General features: G+C 41.9%; 1 protein-coding gene across 2 annotated transcripts in view; it reads left to right on the top strand.

Moving 5' to 3' along the window:
- OXR1 (oxidation resistance 1) overlaps positions 1-26,005 on the top strand; it is a 320,312-nt gene that overhangs the window by 15,429 nt on the left and 278,878 nt on the right. For both annotated transcript variants that reach the window (XM_075415688.1, XM_075415689.1), the window contains exon 3: positions 11,053-11,143. In XM_075415688.1, the coding sequence (XP_075271803.1) occupies positions 11,128-11,143 (16 nt within the window). In that variant the 5' untranslated portion in view covers positions 11,053-11,127. The remainder of the gene's footprint in view (positions 1-11,052; positions 11,144-26,005) is intronic.

Raw genomic sequence — 26,005 nt, 5'->3', positions numbered from 1 at the left:
GATAGAAACTAGGGCTTTAATAAAATTTAAGTATCATGGCATAAATTATCTTCAAAATAAGAAAACCCTAGTAGTGGTAGTATCCATAGTGATAAAAGCAAAACATAATGGCATAAGAGTATGTATGGCAATTCTAGCTCCTGTCATATGCTTAAGTATGTAATTGGCCAGAAAACAAGAGAAATACCACAATAGAAGATTCCTATTTTTGGCTACTCTCTTGCAATGCTAAGGCCAAAGCAGCGTAGAGTGAGTATCTCTGCTGATACTTCTTTTGCAGTTACAGATCTTGGGGATGAAGCTATTCCTAAGTGGAATTGAAGTCAGTCATTGTTCCACTTGGTTTTCTACAATGCTAAATTACTACTGCTTTTTAGAAGTTCAAAACTACTTTGACCTTTACTGAAGCCAGTAGGAACTGTGTGTTTAGGACTGTTGAAATCAGACAGAAAGTTGCATGCCAGAGCACAGTATACACAAGGCCTAATCTCTAAAGGCTCCATCGTTTAATTGCTGTGTTAGCTGGCTAATAGCTAAATTAGACACCTGCTCTTGAATTGCCCTATGAAGGTGTCTCTCTGTTTGTCTTTCTATCCATGGATGAGAGACACCTTTGTAGGTATTTATTTGAAGAATTTAGTATCAGCCTTCACAAATACTCTGTCTTATTTTTTCAGTCTAAGTTTGAAAATGGTAACTTTGGTTTTCATGTTTTGTAAATGGCAATACGGGTAACTCGGTTCTATCACTGTAACTTCTTTTTTGTTTATGTACGTGTTACAGGAAAATTAAAAGGGAAGAGTCATTCTTAAGTGTTTGGCCACAAAATTGGTAGATATTAAAAGCATACTAAGAAGCTGAGCATTGCTCCAATGAGGCATTTTACATTGATCCTTTTTTCAATTGAAGTAGCCTGCTTTTGGATTTCTCCAGTTGTGTTCTTATATTTCCTGAGTTCCTAAATGTGAAATTTTTACACTTCCCTTTTGAAAGTGCTGTAGTTCTTACTCAATTACTTCCTTGCCAGTGTGATTCATGTTTTTTCTACAGTGTCTCTGATTTGACAAAGTAAACTGCATGCTGTTTCGTTACTGAAGTTGGCTTTATATCTTAATTTCTGCTTGAAAGTGACTTTATGACATCAGTTGTATGAGTCAGGAAGCTACCTTCTGTGAAATCGGTCTGCTTTTTCTTTTTGAGTGGTACAAATGTCTGTGTATGGGACAAGTGCTGAACTGATTTTACAGGCTTTTGGTAGGAGGTTTGGTAGGGTTTTTTGGTCCAGCTCTGGCCTTGTGATCCCACATTTCCTTAGGGGAGTTCTGTAGTCTGTTTTTCAGTGAATGGGCTGGTGTTAGTGTCTCGAGTCATGTGTCATACCGTGTCTATCCAGGTGCTTAGGATGAAGAGTGTTTTAGGAGGAGTAAGTATTTAGGGTGATTAGTCGAGCCTGAAGCATTCTGTTCATCTCTGTGCTTCTTCCTCTGTTCAGATTTGAGTGGGTATAGTTTTGGCTGCAAGATTTCATGCTACTTGTTACTCATTAAGTTCCAAACTCCATCTGGAGAAGGTATTAATCCAAAATGTTATTCTGATGCAGCATATTTTGAAGTTACTGGTTTTGGAGTGGGACTGATTTGACCAGTGGTATGTTAAATAAAGAGTTACTTCTTTGGAAGTCTTTTTACTATATTTAAATAGGCCGTATGCTTTCAGAGTGTTTCATGTCCTATTTGATACATGCTGTGTCTTGAGCATGTCTGTGACTTTGGCTCTCTCTAACATGTGTGTCTTCAGTGGATTCAGCTATTTTCTTAATTCTTTTTTCTTTCATAAGCTCTAATAAAAATGTTTTGACCTAGATTTCTTGCAGATTTATTAGATGCTATTGCACGTACTATTTGCAAGTTATAGTTTAATATGAATGGGAAGGTTTCAATTTTTTTTTAAATTGCAGTTTAACTGTCAGATGAAGTATTATACCGCTCTACCTACTTTCAAAGTCTGCATATGGAAATTTAAAGTCAGCTTTTTGTGAGCAATTTTTTCTGATATTTAAAATTCCTGTTATATAACAGAGGATCAGTGTGAAGTATTCTTGGGGGGAATAATATCTTCTTCTGTTGCTAGATTAGTCTTGAGACCTTGTTTCTAATTAACAAAAAAAGCCTGGCAGCGTAGTTTCAGATGGGGACGAAAACGGGAAAAATGCATGGTTGAGATAAGACAAAAAGAGCAGCTCCTCAGGAGCGTCTTAGAGACAGTTTCATGAGTTGCAGTTTTCCATTTTAGATTTTTTTGTTTGTAAACTGTTTAGAAAAAAGAAAAGATAAGACTGTTTTTGCAGAAAGAATGATCTCTTTGTGTCCCTAGCCTTTCCCTGTATTTGACTGCTGCAGAACACAGCAGTGAGGTCATAGGCGTGTAGGTGAATACAAATACAGTGGCTGTAAACATAAGCCTAAGCAGAGACAAAATCTGATATTCAGTGGGCACTGTGAGTGACTTGCCCTCTTTCTTCCCAGTCTCATGGGAGATGATCCAGTGTGCTCCTGCTGTGCAGTCTTTTTATGTTCTGGAATTTGTCCACTCTCCCCCTCCCCCCCCTCCTTTGGGAGATCATCACTTCTGGTAGGGGCACCTGCTGGCAAGGGGACTCTGGGAGAAGATGTGGAGCCAGAGCATGCCTCTGCCACCGTGGTTGCAGACTGCATGCAGGTACCATTGCTTGCCATCTGGGCCGTTTTGCTCTGCTGTAGCTCATCGTTCCAAACGTACCCAAAACTACGGTGCATATGTACTGAAATTTGTTTGCTCTTTTTGCCTTTTTTTTTTTTTTTCCACTGCCCATTTGGGACAAGGTAGGGAATGTGTGTGTCCATAAACTAGTGTGACTTGAACAATGCTGTTTTGCATTCTCTAACCCAGGGGCACACTAAGGACTTAGAAAGAGTAATTGATATTTAGTTTACTAAGAAACAAAATATGTAAACTTAACATTTTTCTCAAGTTCTGTTTACGTATAGATACTAAGTATTTAATTTCAGTCATCTTCTGCCACTTTATTTTTAATCTTAGTGAAAGGAAGGATGTCAGTTCTGTAAGCCATATTCAGAGCTGTGAAAAACAGCATTTGCTGCAAAATGGGGTTCCTGATGGAAGCAAATATGCTGAAAAGGGGTTACTGCTTCCCAAAAGGGCAGGCCCATTTCAATGACCTGTGGTAGGGTGACAGGGCAATCCAGGCAATCTGCTTGTCTCACTCACTACAGTTAGCTACCTATACTTGGTCCTGAGCCACTTAAAATGAAAATCACCATAAAACCCCATCAGTGAAGTATGTGCCCCCCTAAAAGTAAGCATTTAAACATGGGGGTTCTGTTCATTCAGTGCTTGACAAAGGGTGTTTAATTCTGTTCTGCATACGTACATGTGCTGCAGGTGTAAGTTACTGGTAAAATGCAGTAACTGTCTTCTCAATCTTTTGAAATCCATTTTGCCAACAGATGAGATGGCAATTGGTATACCTGGATAGATTAGCTGTGGTTTCTGTATACTTTGTTTGGCAATATTGTGCACATTTTACTGTAAATTCAGGAAATAGGCAGAGAGCTCTTGCTGAAATTTATGGCATTGAAAATGGGGAGCCATTTGTATTCTTTGAACGTGAGGTTCTTTAGCTATGTCAGGATGACAAACAGAAACTCCACGTTAATCTGACTTAGTAAGGAGCTTTCAGGATCGCAAGTTAGCAGATTCGTAATCTGTCTGTTTGTAAACAGATGTGGTTGTTGACCTTGTTCATTGTGGATGTGCTTCATCACTATAGCTTTAGAAGAGCATAATACATTTTCCCCGTTACCTAAATTGCACAAATAAAAATGGAAGATGGATCTTTCTGCTGTATATTTCTCAAATAACTGCATTATCCCATAGCTGAAGACCTAGTGCTGTTTTCATGTTCTTATGCAATGCTTTTAATCCTCACTGGTGAACACCCTTTAAGAATTAGAGCATCCAGTTTTTCACTCCTGTTATTTTTGTAGTCATGCAGTACACATACACTTGTGCTACTTAGAAGCCACTGTGTGAAATAAAGTGATTAATAACAAGCTGTATTTAAGAGTTCCCCTGCTGGACCTGTTGTCTCTTTCTATTACTTTCTATTCTTGTTTTTATTATGCAAAATAAATTGTGTTCATCATTTAGCTGGCTAATAAAAGATGAACACGAACTCTTAAATTCTACCTCTTTAAAGTGCTGAATGTTGATTGGGTTTCTTATTAGAAACTGTCTTGAGAGGGAATATGACTCTAGTATAATTGCTTGAAAGCGAAATGTCAGCAAGACTGAGCAACATGAAAATAGATTTGTTTTCTAATAAGGTACTTGAAAAGAATTAAAATGATTAATATTTTTACATGCCACAGCAATAGTATTTTCCAGTCAAGTGGCTTGTATCTTCCATTTCTCATGCAGAAAGCGCCAAACACAAGTTGCTGAGTGGCAATATCTGAGACTTCTCACCCTTGGAAGTTCACTTGGCACGCCTTTTTCTTTCTGAGAGTAAGTTGACGGAAAAAGTGACAGGTTGGGTAATACAGTTCCTAGTTTATCAGGAAAATAGGGCCAGATTTCAGACTACATCTTTCTGCATTTTCCTAGACCTAGTTTCATGCCCTGTCATTTCTATCTGTACTTGTGTCAATAGTGCTTCAGTCTGTCAGTGCAGTGATGGTGTTCCTGCCGCATTTTGTACGGGGAGCTGGGTGCTTGGAGGGCTTTTCATATTTCATGCTTGTTCAGGGTATCAGCACTTGGTCCGTATATTGTAGCTGCAGAGTGGGAGTGTAATGGCAACTGTAGATGTAACTACTGCTCTGTAGCAACTCATTTTCCTTTTACTTGACCTTTTCACCTTGTGATTTAAAAGTGTCAGATTCAGAAACAAGCAGATAGTCAGTGTTCGTTTTTCAGAGGTGCTGGCTGAAGCCAATTCCCACCACTAATAGAGAAGTAATCTATTCACACTTGGATATTTTTAACCAAAAGTATACCTGAAGCTGGCCAAACAGCAGATGGCTAGGTAACATCTTTATCTGAACAGATTTTAATGGATTTTATGTTCATTGATTTGTGAAGTCTCCCAAAGTCTTGCAGAAGTTGCTGTATTTCTTTACACTTTATGGACTCCTGCCTCTTCCCAAAGAAAAAGACTAGGCCCTGGAATTGGGGAGCATTTCACCACTGTGAAGGTGGCATGCAGCACATCATGTCCTGGCATATTGCTGCTTGCAATTAGTGGACAGATACTCTGTAAAGCATAATTGAGCAGCTCCATAGGAAACTGAAGCATCTGTCTCCCACCTACTTGCTGCCGTGGCTTCATGCCTCTCGCATTCCTGAGAGCAGTGTAGCCCTGCTTCACTAGAAGCTGGCTTCTGGATGTGAAACTATCAAAGAAGATATTTTGGATTATGCCTTCAGGTGCTTTAGTCCTTCACTGAATCTGTCCTTACTCAGCATGGTAGAATGCCAACTGCTGCTATTTTAATTCGCACTAAACAACAACTGAGTGGAACTACTTAAAAAAAAAATTAGGAGCAAATCTGTCATGTGAGTTTCAAAATCTGATTCAAGGTATTCTGAAAGAGATTTATTGAGAAATAGGAAAACAATCATCTTGCAGACTGCTACCTGTTTCACACGCAGGCATGTGTACGTGCACATACACACAAGCAGAGCACCTTAGTGTCTCTCTGGTGGAAAATTTGTCATCAGTTCCAGTTTGACTTAACATACTTTACTACTGTCTACTGTTCTTAGAAAAGCTTTGGATCTGAATGACCCATTTTTCTTTACAAAATTTTTGGCTGTAAACTGTTTCATTGTCTTTTTTCTCAGCCAACTGTAATGAGTAGGATTGACTCTAGTTCAGCTTCTCCAGCCATTTTAAATAAGTAAAATAGAAATTTAGTGATAGTGGTGATTGATCTGCCTGTTGTATAAGGAACCAGGAAACAGTTTGCAATATGTTAAAGACTTAGGTGTTTCCTGGGTGTATCCAGTTGGGGAAATAAGACGTCATAAATGGCAGAGTTCAGGAGAGATCTGTACAAGAGAAGTAACAGAAAGAATCTTCTTTTGGCTCCCTGAGTGTGGTATAGAGTGAAAAATGTTTACCAGTGTTCAGGACTAAAAAGAGAACCAAATCTTTCTGCCTTTCTTCCCTTCCGCTGCCACTGTAAACACTGACTTCTAACCAGCTATGTCTAAAACAGAAGTTTGTGGTTTTAGGCATTGACTTGCATGTCATCATGCTACCACATGCTGCCTTCCCTACTGAGAAACTATTATAGCATGGTGGACAATAAACACTGCCCGCTGTGATGAATGTTGGCTACCCAAGGGCAATGACATCCTTCCTGACTTCACTTCTGCATTGCTGACTGTGCCTCCCAGGAGACCTACATGAAAGATCTTAGCAACAAATTGATCCTCAGTTTTGTTATTTATTCTTAGCTGGTGAAATAAATTTAAAAAATCTTAAATAAAGGAACAATGTTGCACTTTATTGTTGCATCCAAAGTAACCAACTAACACAATTTGTTTTTCTAACAGGTGAAAAGAAACTGTTTGCAAGGTAGGGTGAGTGGAGGAAAAATGTTTATTTATTCTTCTCTACACAGCTTGGTAATTTATTTTATTCCTCTCCCCTCCCCCTTGCACTCCCCCTCCCCAGCTTCAAAAATGTATTTTAGCGTCTGACTTCTGTGTGCTTGGTCCAAGCACACACATAAACTCAAGCTGATCAAGACTTCTCATTGATGAGACTTTGATTCCTTCTCCCAGACATCATAAACCCAAGAACTCTGTATTTAGCTTCTTGTAGGAATATTCTTTTCATGTATTTAGGTAAGCAGCAGTAGTTTTACCAGTTCTTGATTAACTTGGAATTTCAAAGTATTTCTAAAGGTAAAGTTGTTTGTTTTATTTGTCTGATGTTTGATTTTTATTTACTTTACATTTAGTTTTTGGTTTGACTGCTGTTTTTCCTGGTGTCTTGGAAACTTTGTGACACAAACTGTAGCATTCTGATTGTAAAGATTTTGTGAAGTTCTTCTGCTGTTGTTGCGTTCTCTGGTTTTCAAATGCTGTTTTTTGAAGTCCTTTTTTTCTTACTAAAAGAACACCACTATAAGGTTGTCTTTCTCAACAGAAGAAGGATGGAAATGAAGGATGGAAAAATCCTAGGGTCAGTTTGATTATCGTACAGCAATAATTTCCTGATCTCTGGTGTTGATATGCTCGATTTTTGTTACAACAAAGACACACTAAAGTTTTACCTGCTTCCATCTTCTGGCCTGTTTCTGAATCTTTTGGATTCTACTATGCAACAGACATACCTAATTCCTCAGGGTGACTTTATTGAAGTTACAGGCTGTTACAGGATAGCGGCTGCATGCTATTGTCAAAACAGAACATTCTGGTGTCTAGCTTGCCTGTATCTAGAACCTGGAAAAAGTGATGTTTTCCAAAAGTTCTTAAATAGTTGCAATAAATGTTAGTTTTGAACAATGCTCTGTAAAGCCAAGAAAGATATGCATGAGCAGTTTCACTTGTGCACATTGAGTAATTGTCTCAGCTTCTTAATTACATTTGCCAGGATTTGCAGGTTGCCTGTGTGTTGCCTGGTATTCTTGCTTGCTGAAGACTATTGAAAAACTACAAATGGGATTTCCTGGGCATAGCTCCCAGTGAGACTTCTGTACTTTTTTAGGAGATACTCTCAACTGAGTCCTTTGAAGCTGCCTCATCGGATGAAGGTGACCCACTCCAGGAGATTGTACCCCAAATTCATTAGCTTTTCCTATATTCTTAACCAGCTCTAATAAATTTCCTATATTACCCAAAATAAAGGCTTATTCTGGTTGCAAAACCCGAAATACCTACGTTATCCTTGACAATAATTATTTTTCAGTTCTAGTAGCTCTTGTTTAGAGTCCCAAGCATGTGCCAGAGACAATAGATGTGAGAGTCTGACCTCTTGCGAGACCCTCTCCCTGAAAAACGTCCTAGAAAACAGAAGTTGCAGGTCAGGTCATATGTTCAAAGCTGGTTTGGCAGCTAGTGATCTGCTCTTCAGTCAGGCTAACTAGCTTCTGGGCAGCCCTCTCCAAAACCTTGCGGAATAATCATCTGTATTTGGCATATCAGGAAGCCAGAGGGCTGTCTTCCAAGCTTCTGTGCTGTGATTGGGATTCAAGAGTTACCAGCATTCGAGGAAGTGTATGCCTGTGACTGATGACTCATGCAAAAAGGGTGTAACTTGATAGATTTGAATAGGCGCCTCTCAGTGTACCCATTCCAAATATTTTGAGTGGAATGGTTTTACATGGATTTGAGGCAAAGAGCTTTCCAAAGAGAAGCATTAAATAAATAAGGTGAAATCTACCTTATGATTTCTTCTTAAAATTTGTATTTCAGTGTTGGTAATGTAGCCTTGTGTTGCAGTTAAGATTTTGAGAGGGAGACTGAAGATAAGCACATAGTAATCTAGCTTTGCTATTTTGTTTTCCTGTTCCATATAAGCCCACTAGTGAACTCCAAAAAAAAAAAAAAAAAACAAACCACCTCCAAAAGAATGACAATAGCAAAAAGAAATGAGTAATAAGGCATCTCAGTAAGCCTGATTCACCTAATACTTTCTTGGAGATTTTATTCTTCCCTTAAAAAAGGAAGTTCCTGAGTCTCCAGATCACTGCGCTTGTGCCAGTTTACGCAAGTCAGAACCACTCCATGTTATGTTTCTCTGTACCTGTCCTATAGGCAACATGTTGGTATTACAGATAAGAACTTCAGATATGGTTGTTTGCATCTCAGAGGAGAATCTTTGGTTCTGGATATCCCTTGGTTGTTTCTGCTGGACATCAAGATAACGGCATGTAATGCAGAGAGGACTATGCATATCTGTAGTGGTTTGTGACTTACAGATCTTGTGATTGACCCTTCATTTTCACCGCAGCAAGGCCACCCAAGAGACACTACCAAAACCTTGCAAACAGTTCAAATGAGATGAGGTTTTTTTGGATGGGATTTTTGTTTGAGTTTTTTTTCACTTTTCTTCAGACTGTAAATTTTGTAGCTTTGGAAAAAAGATTTTTTTTTTTTTTCTTTCTTTTTCCTGGCAGAGATTTGGTGAAGTATTGTGCCAATAGCTGCCAAAAGAGAGATATCCAGCTCTTGTGTTGTGTCTCGAAGAGCATCAGTTTCCTAGTCAGATTTTGGCTAGTAAAATAGCCACATGCAGAGCTCCTTCCCTGCTCTTTTTTGATGTGAAAAATTCTGAAGAGAAACTTGGCACTTCTGAAGTGATTTCGACAAATTATGGACTGTCTATTGAAATTGAGCTAAAACTTCCTTCAACACCTTTGCATTGATTAGACCTTTTGTAATCTCTTTGCTGTGGTGCTACAAACGTTTTCCAGCAATAGGTATACCATCTTTGGGGAATCAAACAGCCTTCATTTAAGCAGTAGACAGGCTCAAGTGTTTATATTAAGATCTGTAATTCCCATGTTTACCTTTCTGCTGGGAGGAGTTAGATACCATGCATAATTCTCTTGGAACATAGTTTCAAATACCAAAATGATTTTCTTATTTTTTATTAATAAAACATTTGATATGAGAACACTTTTTGGGATGTTGATTTCAACAGTGTATATGGTCTGAGAAATATTTTTATATAAAGGAATCATAATGATAGATTTAACTCATGATGTCTAATCTTCTGTCTCACTAATCACAAATTTAACATGCACAAATGCCAGATTCTGCACCTAGGATGGAGTAAGGCTGGCCACACGTATAAATGGGGAGAGGAGTGGCTGGGGAGCAGCCCCGCAGAGAGGGACCTGGGGGTGCTGGCCGGCAGCAGGCTCAGCGCCAGCCAGCAGCCTGCCCTGGCCGCCCAGAGGGCAAACCCCATCCCGGGGTTCATCAAAAACAGCACAGTTAGGAGACAGAGTTGTCCCGCTGCATTCGGCGCTGGTGCAGCCTCACCTGGAGCTTGTCCTCTGCGGTTCTGGGCCCCACCATTGAAGAAGAACATGAGGGTCCTTGAATGTGTCCAGAGCAGGGCAACGCAGATGGTGACAGGGCTGGAAGGCATGGCCTGTGAGGAGCAGCTGAGGACTTCGGGCTTGTCTAGTTTGGAGAAAAGGAGGCTGAGGGGCGACCTCATTGCTCTCTACAGCTTCCTGAGGAGGGGATGTGGAGAGGAAGGTGCTGATCTCTTCTTCCCCAGTATCCAGTGGTAGGATGCATGCGAATGCCTCAGAGCTGCTCCAGGGGAAGTTTAGGCTGGACATTAGGAAGCATTTCTCTACCGAGAGGGTGGTCAGACCCTGGAACAGGCTGCTTAGAGAGGTGGTCGATCCTTCAAGCCTGTCAGTGTTTAAGAGGCGTTTGGATAATGCCCTTAATGATATGCTTTAACTTTTGGCCAGCCCTGAAGTGGTCAGGCAGTTGGACTAGATGATCACTGTAGGTCCCTTCCAACTGAAATAGTCTATTGTACTAATATTTCTTCTAACTTTTTATTAACACAAACTTTCACATTAACGATTCTGTTCTCACACCTTTTTTTAAGCTACACAAAGTTTTTTTATAACCTTTGTTAAGTCTCATTCTAGGAAAATGAGAGAAAGTTTGTTGGGACAAGTTGAAGTGGTTACTGTTCTTGCTACTGTGTGAGTTAGATCCTGTCTGTGAAGAAAAAAATTAGATGAATGCACAAAAATAGGGAAAGAAGGCAACAGTGAGAAATGAAGTGCATCATCTATTTCTTGTACTGATGCTTATAGAGCTGCTAGAGAAAGATAAATATGACACAGGTACCTGTTCAGAGTGTTGGCAAACCTGATCATCTCAGGACTGTGTAAGACCTTGCTTTTAGCTCCCTATCTGGTCAAAGGCTACACTGCTGTTTGAGGGCATGAGGTTCTGGCAGTCTAGGTCTGACTTCTTTTCTTTTTTTCTTTTTTTTTTCAGTTGTGGGGAGTGAGTTGAAGGCTGCATTCAGAGTACCTGTTCTAGCTTTAATGTAAAGACCCTTCGACCCCACAGATGGTTGGTGGACTAGGTATAATATTATTTTTGTTTATTAGTCCAACCTTAAAGCATATGAACTTCATGGTGTTCACACTAAAATATATAGGAAGCTGGCTGAAGCAGTCACAGAACATAATAATTTTTTTTGAGAAGTGTGATATATTGTTGAGTTTCCAGAATTTACAAAACATGAGAAGGGGAATGATTAGCTGTGTGGGAATGCTATGGAAAAAACTGGAGAGAAGAACAGCAAACTGAATGTTAGCTACTGATGTAAACTGCCAAGGAAGAAAGAAGGAAATATCAAAGTGGAGTATAGAACCAGGGTTGCCCATATGTAAGATAATAAATAATTCCTATTTTACTCAGTTCTGCAATGAATATTGTCTCCAGTTCTGGGCATCCACATTTTAAAACATGAGGAAAGACAATGGAGTGATTCATCCTGAGTGTGCTCACCGGACACGTGCAAGACAACCAGGGGATCAGGCCCAACCAGCATGGGTTCATGAAAGACAGGTCCTGCTTGACCAACCTGATCTCCTTCTATGGCCAGGTGACCCGCCTAGTGGATGAGGGAAAGGCTGTTGATGTTGTCTACCTGGACTTTAGAAGGGCCTTTGACACTGTTCCCCACAGCATCCTCCTGGAAAAATGAGCTGCCCTTGGTTTGGATGGATGTACTCTTCACTGGATGAAGAACTGGCTGAATGGCCGAGCACAGAGAGTGGAGGTGACTGGAGTTAAATCCAGCTGGCGGCCAATCACAAGTGGTGTTCTCCAGGGCTCAGTTTTAGGTCCGGTCTTGTTTAACATCTCTGTCGATGATCTGGATGAGGGGATTGAGTGATCCCTCAGTAAGTTTGCAGAGGACACCAAGTTGGGTGGGAGTGTTGATCTGCTTTAGGGTAGGAAGGCTTTGCAGAGGGATCTGGACGGGCTGGATCAATGGCCTGAGGTCAGCTGTATGAGTTTCAACAAGGCCAAGTGCCGGGTCCTGCACTTGGGTCACAACAACCCCATGCAACGCTACAGGCTTGGGGAGGAGTGGCTGGAAAGCTGTGCGGCAGAAAAGGACCTTGGGGTGTTGCTTGACAGCTGGCTGAACATGAGCCAGCAGTGTGCCCAGGTGGCCAAGAAGGCCAAGGGCGTCCTGGCTTGTATCAGGAACAGTGTGGCCTGCAGGAGTAGGGAGGTGATCGTGCCCCTGTACTCGGCACTGGTGAGGCCGCACCTGGAGTACTGTGTTCAGTTTTGGGCCCCTCACTACAAGAAGGACATTGAGGTGCTGGAGCGTGTCCAGAGAAGGGCAACGAGGCTGGAGAAGGGTCTAGAGAACAAGTCTTATGAGGAGCGGCTGAGAGGTGTAGGGCTGTTTAGTCTGGAGAAGAGGAGACTGAAGGGGGACCTTGTTGCTCTCTACAACTACCTGAAAGGAGGTTGTAGTGAGGCAGGTGTTGGTCTCTTCTCCCAAGTAACTAGCAGTAGGATGAGAGGCAATGGCCTCAAGTTGTGTCAGGGGAGGTTTCGACTGAATATTAGGAATAATTTCTTTACTGAAAGAGTGGTCCGACATTGGAACAGGCTGTCCAGGGAGGTGGTGGAGTCACCATCCCTGGAGGTGTTCAAAAAACATGCAGAGGTGGCACTTTGTGACATGATTTAGCAGGCATGGTGGTGTTGGGTGGATGGTTGGACTTAATGATCTTGGACATCTTTTCCAACCTTAATGATTCTATGAGTGTGTGATTCAGTGAGAAGTCTAGAAAATATGACCTCTAGGAAAAATTAGATTTCTAAGGGTATGTTTGACCTGAAAAAGAGACACACTGGGGAGACGTGAGAACAGTGCTCAAGTATGTGAAATGCTTTTGTGAGAAAGAGGGTAAAGAATTGTTCTCTGTGACTGCTGGGAAAGTAATGAATAATTGGCTTGAGTTATGGCAATGAATATTATTTTCAGGAACAAAGTTCTGAGGTTTAAAATAGAAAAGCTGTATTTGAGATTGTACAACCTCCATCTTTTGTGGTTTTTAAGAACAGGTTGTAGTTAGGCCAATATATATTAGAAATCACTTACATACATCTTGTTTTGCTTTGGACAATGAGTATAAGATGAGTAGTCCCCTGATCGCTTTTAACCTTTTAGCTTTCTTCTGTGTTCACTAGGTTACTGACACTCCTGTGATCCACTGATTCTTCTTTCCATCTGTCTGCCAAGCACAGCCTTAGCGTAGTTGAGCACATCTTGGATGTTTTTAGTTTTGGGGTAATCATATTTTTTCATCCTGTTTAGTTTTTGCTGACTTTGTAAAATTATTTAATGTGTCTTCTAAGACTTGTTTCTTCTGTGAGAGTTTTCTAACTTCCCAGCTTAGTATGAATTTGGTTCTGCTTGGAAAGGAAAACAGTAGGGCTTGCTCTGTTGGTCTTTAGAAGTGAAAAGTCCCAGTGTGACTGCAGCCAGTGTTCTTCAGAATAGGACTCAGGGAGACAAATTAATGAAGAATCAGCTTTAGGGGCCACAGTCACGTGTGAGCCTTTTCTGTTGTGAGAAATCCACCTTGGCTTCATCTGGGCTTGGTGGGATGAAAGCTGCGTAGTGCCAAGTGGAATACCTTAGTTATTTACGAAAATGTAAGTGTAACCTTTGATCTAAAAAACCTGTTCACAATTTCTTGCAGATCTGGCCCAAAAGGCTTGAGAGTGACACAGTGTATAGTCTGCAGCACTCTTAGATTCAATTCCAGGTGAGAACTTCACTGTATAGTCATCTTTCTTCTTGAAAAGGAGCAGAAGAGGAAAACATAGCGAAACCAGATATATATAAGTTTTGAAAGGAAAATAAGGTATTGTAAATATTTTACATTGCCATTTTTATATTTATGGCTTTCAAAAGATAGTGTAAAAACCATTGAATGGCAGTGGCGACAATCACAGTGATTATGAATGAAAGGGATTTTTTTTTGTTAATAATATCAGAATAAATAGGTAGACATGTCATATGATTAGGGGGCAGTTGTAGTAAGTGAGCTGTCTGTGAAGAAGCATTTGTAATACAGTCTGGAAGATCTGCGTTATTGTATCTTGGGCTGTATTCTTCAACGAGCTAATGACTAAGCATAAATACCCTTCACGTGGTATTGAGTAAATGTTGTTCTGCTTTTATTTTCCTCCTTTTGAATATCAGAGCATGGATCAAGTGAAAGTGCTTGAGTGCCTATTTAATAAGAAACTGACATACTTAAATTACTATTTTATATCCTGTACAGTTAAGTGACATCTTTAATTTTAGATAGAAGTAATTATCACTGGAACTGTGGTTAAAATGAAAGTCAGTATGATAGCATTAGTTTAAAAGCCAAAATGTGAAAAACAGAATTCATGTATTTTTAAGACGGATCTAGTACTGTTGTTGTCTGCAGCATCTATAAACAAGCAGAAAAAAATTGTAATGCCTCTTTCTATGATGATGGCTAATAAACTTGTGTGTTTGACATATTCTGCTTTGTCTATGCTAGCCGTACTCACTCCGCTCCCTTTTGAGTTAGTCCAAATAACTACAGCCAAAGCTCATCTCCGTTTATTTCTTCATCCTCCTAAGGTTTCTGTCTTTTGTTTTGGTTGACTAGAGAGACCCAGGTCTGTACAATTCCATTCCCTGCTGTTGATCGCATTTAGCTGACATTATTCTGAGGAGAGAGGGCTTTTATCTGTTAAGAAATACAGTGCTTGTGAAATACTAAACTGAGCTAATGGCACCACTGCATTTCATAATAGTGCAAAAGAGTACAGGAAAGATAGCGGTTTGTCCATTTTGGTCCTGGGAATTGCTTTATCTCCACATCTCTGTTTCTGTGGAATTACTTATCATTCCTGCAGTCCTCCCTCTGCTGCTGTAAATTATGTAACTATGTTACATTTTCTCTGCAGCATTAGCAAATGATATATAGAAATCTAATACGCAGCTTCTTAAATGGCTCGCAATCAGACGGAAGTGGGACTCTTGGGTTTAACGTGGCAAGATTTTGATAGCAGTGGTGCTGCAGGGATGGCTTCTGTGAGAAGACATCAGGAGCTGCCCTGTGTTTCGCAAAGCTAGTTCCAGTTGGCTCCAAGATGGACCCGCTGCTGGCCAAAGCTGAGCCCGTCAGTGATGCTGGTGGTGCCTTTGATGACATATTTAACAAAGGGTAAAAAAAGCTGTGTCACAGCTGTGATAGAGGAGTGAGGAAAAAAAAAAAAAAAAGAGAGAAACACCTTTGCAGGCACCAAGATCGGTGAAGAAGGAGAGGGAGGAGATGATCCATGTGTCAGAGCAGAGATTCCTTGCAGCCTGTGGAGAAGAAAATGGGGAAGCAAGTTGTCCCCCTGCTGCCCATGGAGGTCTGTGATGGAGCAGATGCCTGCCCTGCAGCCCGTAGAGGACCCCATGCCACAGAAGGTGGATGTGCCCTGAAAAGGTGGATGTGCCCTGAAAGAAGCTGCAGCCCATGGAGGGGCCATGCAGGAGCAGGCTCCTGTCAGGTGCTGTGGCCCGTGGAGAGGAGCCCAGGCCGGAGCAGGTCTTCTGGCAGGACCTGTGACCCCATGGGGGGCCCATGCTGGAGCAGTCCATTCCTGAAGGACTGCACCCCGTGGAAAGCACCCGTGCTTGGAGCATTTCTTCAAGAGCTGCAGCCTGTGGGAAGGACTCATGTTGGAGCACTTTGTGAAGGACTGTCTCCCCTGGGAGGGACCCCACGCTGGAGCAGGGGAACAGCATGAGGAAGAAGGAGCAGCAGAGACGAAGCGTTATGGACTGACCACAACCCTCGTTGTCCATCCCCCTGCACTACCTACAGAGGGGCGGTAGAAGAGTCAGGAGTGAATTTGAGCCTGGGGAAGAGTGAGGGGTGGGGGAAAGTGGTTTTAGAGGTGCCTTTGTTTCTCGCTATCCTACTCTGTTACAATTAATTTGCAATAAAATTAAATTAATTTCCCCAAGTGAAGTCTGTTTTGCCTGTGCTGGTAATTGGTGAGCGATCTTCCTGTCCTTATCTCGACCCATGAACCTTTCCATCTTATCTGCTCCCCTTGTCCTGGTTGAGAAGGGGGAGTAAGAGAGCAGCTGGGTGGGCACCTGGCAGCCAGCCAAGATCAACAAACTTTTGATTTTATATTTATATGAGGAATATACCATCTGAGAGATTACGTCTTTTCTGTTCAGATTAACACCTGTCTATAGAATGTCCTTTAGAACTAGTTTTACAGAGAGTACAAACAGTTCTTAAAGATTTTAAACTTTAATGATCATTTGAGAAGTTAAGACCTGAATGTTGTCTTTGACTTTAAAGTCTGCTTATAAAACTACTATTCCAGAGTTCACAGGTGCTCTCCTTGTGCCAGTGTAAACTACATCACTGAAATTATCTGAGATATGAAATTTTTTTCTAAAGTAAATACTGATTTTTAAAGACTTTTTTGTTTGTTTGTTTTGGAGGGGGGTATTAATCTGATTGATTTCAGCTGTCTGGTTTTAGTGCAGTCCTATATATCCATTATATTTCTACAACTAAAGGGATGGCAAACTGAAGGATAGGAGTTAAAAACCAGGATGGGCCTGAAGAGAGTAAAATCTCGCTTGCTACTGGAGGAAATTTGTCACCAAGTTATGTCTGAAAGCAGCAGCCCACCTGCTGCAACCGATGTTGGTTTCTTCAGCTTTGAGGAACATCAAATTAATGATCTTTTGTGTCTACTTGAGATATTCTTGATTTTCCTGGAGAGGAGAGGGACGGATAAATAGCACCAACTTCACATGTCCTAGCAGCTGTAAGTGAACCCTTGCATCTGCCGTTCATGTCTCAGCAGACTTAGTTTTGTTATTAATGTTCATTGATGTCCGGTGAGCTTTTGAAAAGGGTTTTTTTTTTAGCCTAGATTTTTAACCTATTATTATTTTCAGTTTGTTCCCCTCCCAGCCCCCCAGCCGGCTTCAGCAGGCTTTACAACTCTTTGTGAATAAAGAAAAAAAATGAAATTATGATAAATCCTGCTTACTCTCTGTGAGTCTTCTCTGTATGTGTGCAGTTTTCACAGAATGTTCGGGGTTGGAAGGGACCTCTGTGGGTCATCTAGTCCAGCCCCCCTGCCGAAGCAGGGTCACCTACAGCAGTCTGCACAGGACCTTGTCCAGGCAAGTTTTGAATATCTCCAGAGAAGGAGACTCCACAGCCTCCCTGGGCAGCCTGTTCCAGTGCTCTGTCAACCTCAGAGGGAAGAAGTTCTTCCTCATGTTCAGACGGAACTTCCTGTGCTTCAGTTTGTGCCCGTTGCCCCTTGTCCTGTCACTGGGCACCACTGAAAAGAGTCTGGCCCCATCCTCCTGACACCCACCCTTAAGGATATCTATAGGCATTTCTAAGGTCCCCTCTCAGCCTTCTCTTCTTCAGTCTAAACAATCCCAGCTCCCTCAGCCTCTCCTCATAGGACAGATGCTCCAGTCCCCTCATCATCCTTGTAGCCCTGTTTTCTGTTCATAGGCACATCCACTACTTAATAAGAAATAATTGATAGTGCAGCAATTGTGCCTAGAGAAGGAAGGACAAGCTGTCATTTTTTTTTCCCCACCTCTGATTTCTGAGGAACTTAGATTTTTAAGGTGATCTAAATGATGAAGAGGAGTGTCCCTCTATCCTGAAATCAGAGGAAAGGAAGCTTTGCATGCTGCTGTGAAGGTGAAGGAGGGCGAAATACCCAGCACAAATGGTTGATTGTTTTTATCTGTCTTATTTAAAATCAATACATTTCTTTAGAATGCCCACAGGGAGCATACTAAGAAATTTTTTCTCTCCTACTACAGTAGTTAGGATTTGCCTTGAATTACCTATAGGCAAATGTGAATGATCTAACAGGGAATGAATGACAGAGCACACCTATGTCCCCGGATTGGATATACTGTGCGGATTTTGTGACAGAAACTACTTGAAATACGCATATATGGTATTGTACAACGTAGGAAAGGAAGAGAAACAAAAGAAAGCAAATGGAAATGAAGGGTATTGTGAGGCTCTGGTGATCATGTTATTTTAAAGAATGAAAGATAGGGGTTTAAAAATGAAGGATGAAAGAAAAATTATCAGATGAGGTCACCCAAGCTGTCACTGGGACGAGGAGGCAAGCTGGTAATTCTTTTTTCTTGTTGTTGTCTTAAGACCAGAAATATTTAACTTCATTTTGGAAGAAGAAAACATCTGTCATGGAAACTTCATGATTCGAATAAAAAGCATACAGCAGTCATAATTTAATTAATTTATAAAGAAAAAACTGGAAGTGTAAGAAGATTAACAGGATTACAAATGTAATCATAACAGACAATAGTATTAGATCTTTGGCAGCTCTGTGTTTGCAGTAAAAGACTGTTGACAGATGAAATAATCGCTGTAGCCAAATATATGAAGTTAATATCTGTATTTCTGAGATACTTTCCCTTCAAATATCAGAAAAAATGTGTTACTGAAAAAATACAGAATTAATACTTCTGAATGGCCATGTTGGCTGCCCTCATGATTTACAGTAGGCAAAATAAATTATTTATTAAACTCTTGATACTGAACTGACCTTTGATCAACAACAGATGGCAGTCAGGTTTATTTCACTCCATAAGAATTGCTGTTGAAGATTTCATTTACATTTCAGATAAATCAGTCTTTATATTAGTAACTGCATTTTTTTTCTCTATTTGAATTGAACTTCATTTTATTGGCTCATTTATTTTTATTTATCATTTAGTTGCTTAAGAAGCCACTAACGAGTTGGCTCTAGGAGCTGCCAAGCTAAACCTTTAATTGTTAATTTGAATTCTAAGCTATACTTCCTGGAAGTGTTAAGTTAATTAAACAAAACAGGAAGAAATTAAGCTAGACTATTTAGAGAGTAAATGTGTTGTGTGTTTCGTAAAGGTTTGAAGAAATGATTTCTTTTCTGTCATTTTGAAATGGTTCGTTGTGCAGTAGACTAAGAAGGCTGAAATAAGTGATCTGAGATGAGGTTTCACAGAGTTTAAGGCCAGAAGTAATCAATCTCACTGTTTGTATCCACGGGCCATGACATTTCTTCTGGTTAACCCCATATGATCCTAGTGCCTTTCACTGGGCGCAGCTTGTGTTTTTTGAAGCATAGCTTTTGGGAAGATTTTGTGATCCTACTACCTAAATATCCTATATACTGCTGAGGGCTACTTGCTGTAAAAGCATTTCTCACATTGCTTTGTGCTTCAGTTTTTTTGTACTGCTGTGTAAAGTACTTAAAATTTCTGGTGCCATTTTCTTGCTTTATGTGTTTCGGTTGTATCTGCGTATCACCCAGCTCCTTTTCCTCTGAGCAGTTCAGACTGTTAGATTAAAATAGTCTATATGGTTCCTCAAGTATGGGAGAGGGCAGGCATCTACAGGAGAAAGCCGATGTTTTCAAGACAGAGGGCGGGAGAAGAGCACTGACCTACAAAAATGTTATGCTGTAGGTGATCTTATTCTTTTCTTTGGTGTTTTTTTTAATCTTTTGGTATCTTGAAGGGGGTTGGTGAGTTTGTCAGAATGTTTTTTTTCTAAGCACCAGCAAATCAGTAACTTTTAATAAGGTATGGTATTTAAGTTTAATGCTGAATCATTGATACACGCTGAATACCAAGACTACATGTTTTTAATCTCTGATGGCTTTGGGTGGAATTACTCAAAAGGCCTCAAATATCTGAAAGTACAGTTTAGCAAAATAAATGTGGTGTGGTTTAGTGGGTGGTTTAGCTGTGTACAGGGAAGCGTTTGGGTAGTATTGCAATCTTTGCCCACCAACACAGAGGCCCTGCCTTTGGGCTGCAAGTAGAAAGAACTTAGGGTGGTGTATCTGATTAAACATCATATGGGCACTTTGCAACATATTTGTTTAAGAGCCTTAGATTCTTTCACATTATTGATAATGTTTGGTGGATTTTTTTTAAGTGATTATGATTAGTGAAGTACAGTAGTAACTGGTTTTGGTAAATGGAGAAATTTTTTTTGCACTAAGTGATTGCTTTGTGGCAAAGACAGAACAGGAATATTTCTAGTTAAGTTCATGCTTTGCTTGTCTGTTGATTTGCTTTCTCAGCAGTCTTTTTCCAGAGATAGCCTGAATTAACTGACTGCCAAGTCTTTCATAGAATTTTCCTTTCCATTTTAATGCAGCCATAATACTTCTATCAAAAGCAATCAGATATTGTCTTTAATGTGGCAGTATATCAAAGCTTCCCTGAAGTGCAAAAACGGTTTCATCCCCATTAGCTCAACAACGGTTTCATCCCCATTAGCTCAACAACAATGGTTGCTTCGTTGTACTGTAACTTAAGCATGACCTGTTCTGTGTCAATCCATGTTCATTTTTATTTACCTAAGTACTGAACTAGTGTTGTCTCTCTTATTTCTGTTTTTTATATTTTTCTTCTTCACTTGTTTGCTTCTGCCAAAATAATGTAGAATAGTGATGCTGCTAATAAACTTCTATATTCCAGATGTCCACAGTACTGTGGGTACTGGAGTCAATCCCTTTCCATTCTTTAGGTTATTTCTTTTGAACTGGCAAAATTCTATGTATAGTCCTTTTTATTTCAAAGGTAAAAAATCTCAAATCTTTGGATTTGGTTGCTATTTTGTGACTCAGTATTTCCCTTTACCTATGGGAGATATTTTGCTCTGCTCTTACTTTTCAGGGCTTATTGTGCATAGTAGTGTTTCATTTCTCAGGTCTTGCCTCATCTGCTTATTGTCCTCTCCTAGCTTTCAATATCCCTCAACTCCACTAAGTCAGGTTTACATTGTGATCTGTTTTTTTCCTGATTGTTGCTTTTAATCCTGTATATAAATATATTGAATCTACCTCTTCTGAGAGGAATTTAATATAATTTGTTTTTCTAACTTTTCAGAACAGAAATTTTGAAGTGTTCTTTTCTTGTCATTTCCTTAAAGCGAAAAATCATCTGTAGTCATCCTGTCATCATGCTTGAACTAGCATTATATTTTAATTATCCCAACTTCAATCATCATTTCACATCCCTTTCCGTTTTTTTTCGTCGTTATACATAGACTTATAGGATAACTGAAGTTGGAGGGGACCTCAGAAGGGATCTAGTCCATCCTCCTGCTTAAAGCAAGGTCAGCTGTGAGATCAGTCCAGATTGCTCAGGGCTTTATTCAGAGGGGTTTTGAAAAACTTGAAGGAGGGAGGTTGCACCACCTCTCTGGGCAGCGTGGTCCACTGCTCAGCTGTGCTCATGGGGAAAAGCACCACTGTGCATCACTGCAAAGAGCCTGGCTCCAACACCATGCATCACTGCAAAGAGCCTGGCTCTGTCTTCTTGATAACCTCCCTGTTGGTACTGGAAGGAGCCATTATGTCCCCCACAGCCACCCCTTCTCCAGCCTGGAGCATCCTAGAACCCCTAGCTTCCCCTGACAGGGCAAGTGCTCCAGCCTGAGCAGGCCGGGGACCCTATGCTGAACTTGCTTCGTTTGATCGATGTCCTTCTTGCGTGGACAGGAGGGTGCAGAACTGGATGCAGTGTTTCAGGAGTGGTCTGATGATCACTGAATAAGGGGGGATGATCCCTTCCATCCGTCTGTTGGCCGTGCTCCTGCTGATAAAGCCTGGGATGCTGTTGTCCATCCCTGCTGCCAGGCACGCTGCTGGCTGATGCTCAGCTGTCTGCCCCCAGGGCCCTTCCAGCCAGGCAGTGACCGTCCTGTGCCATTGCCAGGCTCTATTTTTGTCCTTGCTGAATTTCATAATGTCCCTGTCAGCTCACCCCTCCAGCCTGTCCAGATCTCCCTGGATGACAGCGCTGCCCTTAAGCATGTCAACCGTTCTCCCCTACTTTGGTGCCATCTGCAAACCTGAGGACAGTGCAGTCCGTTGCCTCCTCCAGGTCCTTGATAAGGATCTTGTTTGGTGATTCTGCATGAAAATTTTACGCTGTATTTATCACTATAATCAAATTGTTTCTTAACAGAAAATATTTTTATTCTTGGTATTTGTACTCAGATTTGCATGGGTTTGAGCAGTCAGTGTGAATCTTGGTAAATTATGCCTAAATATATCTGGTGTAAGTGAAAAGGTTTACTGGGTTTTTGTGCCAGTTTTACTGTATAAAATGGCATCTTTAAGACATCATTTTAGAAATCACTATTGCTTCTAAGAAGTTTCTCGTTTTGGAAGCCTTCAGAATTTATCTCCAAGCAGATAAATGATATTTCTAATCTTCTCCAAAGTGAGTCTGCTTACTTTAAACAGCCTTTCTTAGCAGTATCATGTGTCTGTCTAGAAGAGAGCGTGGATGGTTCTCCCAGGCTGTTCTGCCGCTTTGCGCTGGGGATGGTGCCTTCCACCAGAGCGGGGTGAGGTCCTGCTGGAGGGCAGTAGCTGGCATACAGTGACCCTCGCTAAGCCAGTGACATGCTATGGGAAACATTGCTGTGCAAGGGAAAAATGTCCAAAGTCCAAACTAATGTTTTGTTTAATATATTTGGAGACAGTATCGGTCTTTTTGAGATAGTTGTGCCTCAAAGAAAAAGGAGAGTGATACTGCCAGCAGTGTTTCTGCTGACATTGGTGGCAACATATCCAACACCTTGCTCTTCTGACTTTTTCACCAGTCACCTTCAAGGGAGATGCTTCAGCTACTCAGCAATTTTATACCTGTTGGTTTTCCTTGAATAGTTTGTCCTGTTTTCTGAGAAACTACAGTGCCTTATGTCATCACTAACATTATTATTTATATCCAAGAAGAGCCAGAAAGCATCAGAGCCCTTCAGTTAAGCATAAAGGCAGACTTACCTACTAATGTGAGGTGCGTCAAATATAATAAATGCTTGTGAATGGTGCTCTTTAGTGGGAATAGAGATGATCATCAAATGTTTGAATGAACTGGTGTTAAAATTTTCAGTGTCAAAATTCCACCGATGCTCCTGGGATCATAAGTGACTGTGTCGTTTTCAAATATGGGACCTGGACTTCCAGGTCACAGGCTAAATACTTCTGGAAGTTAAATTAAGGAGCTTGAACCCTGCTACTTCTAGAGAGAAAAGGAACCCCTGACTCAGATCTTTACAGTGCCGATACAGATTTAGGCTTCACATTGTATAATCAACTGTCTAAATGGCTTGAGATACTTCACGTGTGTGCTGGAGCAGAGGCTGAGTTGCACTCCTTAATCTCATCCATGTTCCTTCTTTGAGCTGCGCATCTGACAGTGTAGGCATGGCTTCAGCTCCCAGTTAGCCTGACGATCCTAAACAGGGAGCTGGAGTGTGATTTCTGAAGACATACAGGCAATGTGCGTGCCCCAGATCCATTGATTTTCAATTGGAGTGGACACTTGACTGACTTAGAGGCTTCAGAAATTCCCAATCAAGACAGCTAACTTGAAGCGTGCATTTGTTATGCTCTCAGTGTCAAGAGACTGATGTTAGTGAGTGGCAGGGGGAATAATTGCATGGGAAGGAAAATGTACTTCAGGCTGGTGATATTTGTGCTGCTTGCCCAGCTGCAAGGCTGTGATTCTGGAACCAGAGGGCATGGAAAGGAAGAGGGAGGTTCCCTTTGACTCTTTGCAGCTGTACAAGTGAAGGAGCCACACCAATTAGAAACAAAAAAACCCTGCGAAAAACAAAAAAGGAAATGCTTTAAGAGTAACTGGTAAATGGAGACAAAAATGTCACTGCTCAAACCCATAATGAAATACGGTGCTGTGAAAATACCACTTCCTCCCCTGGAGGTAACAAGACATTTCACCTGGTATCATTTTATCTGGTGTGACATGGAGGTGTGAAGTCCCCTTGAGCATCTTACATATTTAGGACGGAGTTTGTAGACAAAAATCCTCCTGCCAGTCAAGGTCATGTAATCACAGCTTCTTCCTGACAAACAAAATGTATGTATTTAGATTGCACATTTACATTTAAAAATTTAACTAAACTGGGATAGATTTTTTAAATTTTTGTAAGTTATGTGTTTTTGCTTTGAATTGAACTTCTGGGAGTAGGGCAGAAGGGTTTCAGTAGCCTCAGAATTATGTGCTGTGAAGGCAGTGGGCTTGTGCGGTGGCATTCGCAAGGGAAGCGAATCAAGGTCCTGAGCCGTTTTAGGCTCGAGGGAAGGGAGCTGGTGGAGGAAGCCTGGAGCTGGAGGGGCTGGCGCCTGCCTGTGCGTTCCAGTTGCTCTTTAGCTGCTCCTTAGGGCCGGGGTGCTGTGAACAGGGGCTGCCGACTGCAGGGCTGGGAGCACGCAGGGCACCCAAAGCGCTGCCTGGGCTGTTCTTCTTGGTTGCTTTTCCCAGTTTGTGCAGCAGTCTGAGTCTCTGCTTCCAGTTCTGCTGGGAGCTGCTTCTGGCACCTTGGCATCCAGGCTGCTGCTGGGTATGGCCAACTCCTGCTTTGGGAGGGCCGAGGTGGTGGGGGGCAGCAGCAACACCCTTATCGCAGCCATTAGCACAGCAGGGACACAGAGCATCACAAGGGCTTGGGTGATGGGGGTCTCTCCTGGGGACAGGCACACGGAACAAGGTGCTGGCCTGCATGGGGAAGGAGCTGCAGAAGTGACGAGCAGACCATGCACCACCGGAGAACTGAGGAGCAAATACCTGAGGTCTTCTCAGAAATTCTGCAAAGAGAAGAGCCTGGGCCACACGAAATGAGGAAGGGGGGATGGATGCAGACTGTGGGTGAACGAGTAGTGGAGGGTGGCTCTCAAGACAGAGGAGGGGGAACGCTAATGACTTTGGGCAGCAGAAGGCAGGTTGCTGCTCCTCCTCACCAAACACACATGGCATGGCAGCAAGCGGGAGGAGTTACGGGTTCATGTGCAATTGCAGCACTGTGGCCGTATTGGGATTACAGGTAAATGGCGGGACAGCCCTCATGACTGCAGTGCTGTAGCGGAGGGATGCAGGCTTTTTAGAGACTGGTGATGAGACTCACCGGCAAGCCGGGAGGAGGGCTTCTGTGTAAAGGAGCTGTCTGAATGCTGCCCAGGCTCAAACACAGAAAGGAAGGACACAGGTGGTGGAAGCAGGGGCAGGCTACTAGGAGACGAACGTGGGATGTGTAGGAACATGTAGGAATCCAGTCAGGAAACCCAAAGCTCAGCTGGAATTGAAATTAGCCAGGGAAGTGAAGGGTGGCAAGAAAGGTTTCTGTAAGTACCTTGCCAGCAAAAGGGAAAGTGTGGGGAGCATGGGCCCATTGCTTGGTATGGCTGTGTGGAAAAAAAGGCTGAAGTACTTAGTGCCTTTTTTGCCTCGGATTTTGCTGGAGAGACTTGTCCTCAGGCCTTGCAGGTGCCTGAGCCTCCCAGCAGAGCGAAGATCCCTCAGAGCACTGAGCCTGCTTGGATGTACACAAGTCCACGGGACTAGCTGGAATGTGCCCAGGGGTGTGGAAGGAGCTGGCTGATGCTGTTGCAAGGCTGCTCTCTCATCTTTCAAAAGTCGTGGCAACTGGGGGATGACAGCACACCAAGCCATTAGCTAGTGAGGTCCGTCTGGATTCAGTACTGGGGCCAACACTGTTTATTATCTTCATTAATGACGTGAGTGATGGGAGCGAGTGCAGTCTCAGCAAGTTTGTGGATGGCATCAAATTGCAGGCAGCAGTCCGTGTGCTGGAGGGCAGTGCTGCTGTTCAGGGGCACCTGGGCAGGCGGAGGAAGTGGGCTGACAGGAGCCTCACAAAGTTGAGCGAAAGCAAATGCAAGATCTTGCCCATGGGATGGAATAACCCTGTGTAAAGGAGTGGACTGGGGACCAGCTGCCTGGGAAGCAGTGCTGCCGAAAGGGATCTGAGGGAGCTCGTGAACAGCAATTTGAGTGGGAGCCAGCAGTGTGCCC

This window comes from Opisthocomus hoazin, chromosome 3, assembly GCF_030867145.1.
Source record: "Opisthocomus hoazin isolate bOpiHoa1 chromosome 3, bOpiHoa1.hap1, whole genome shotgun sequence".
NCBI lineage: Eukaryota > Metazoa > Chordata > Aves > Opisthocomiformes > Opisthocomidae > Opisthocomus > Opisthocomus hoazin.
The sequence above is the reverse complement of the archived record's forward strand: the minus strand, read 5'-3'. Positions and strand labels throughout refer to the sequence as shown.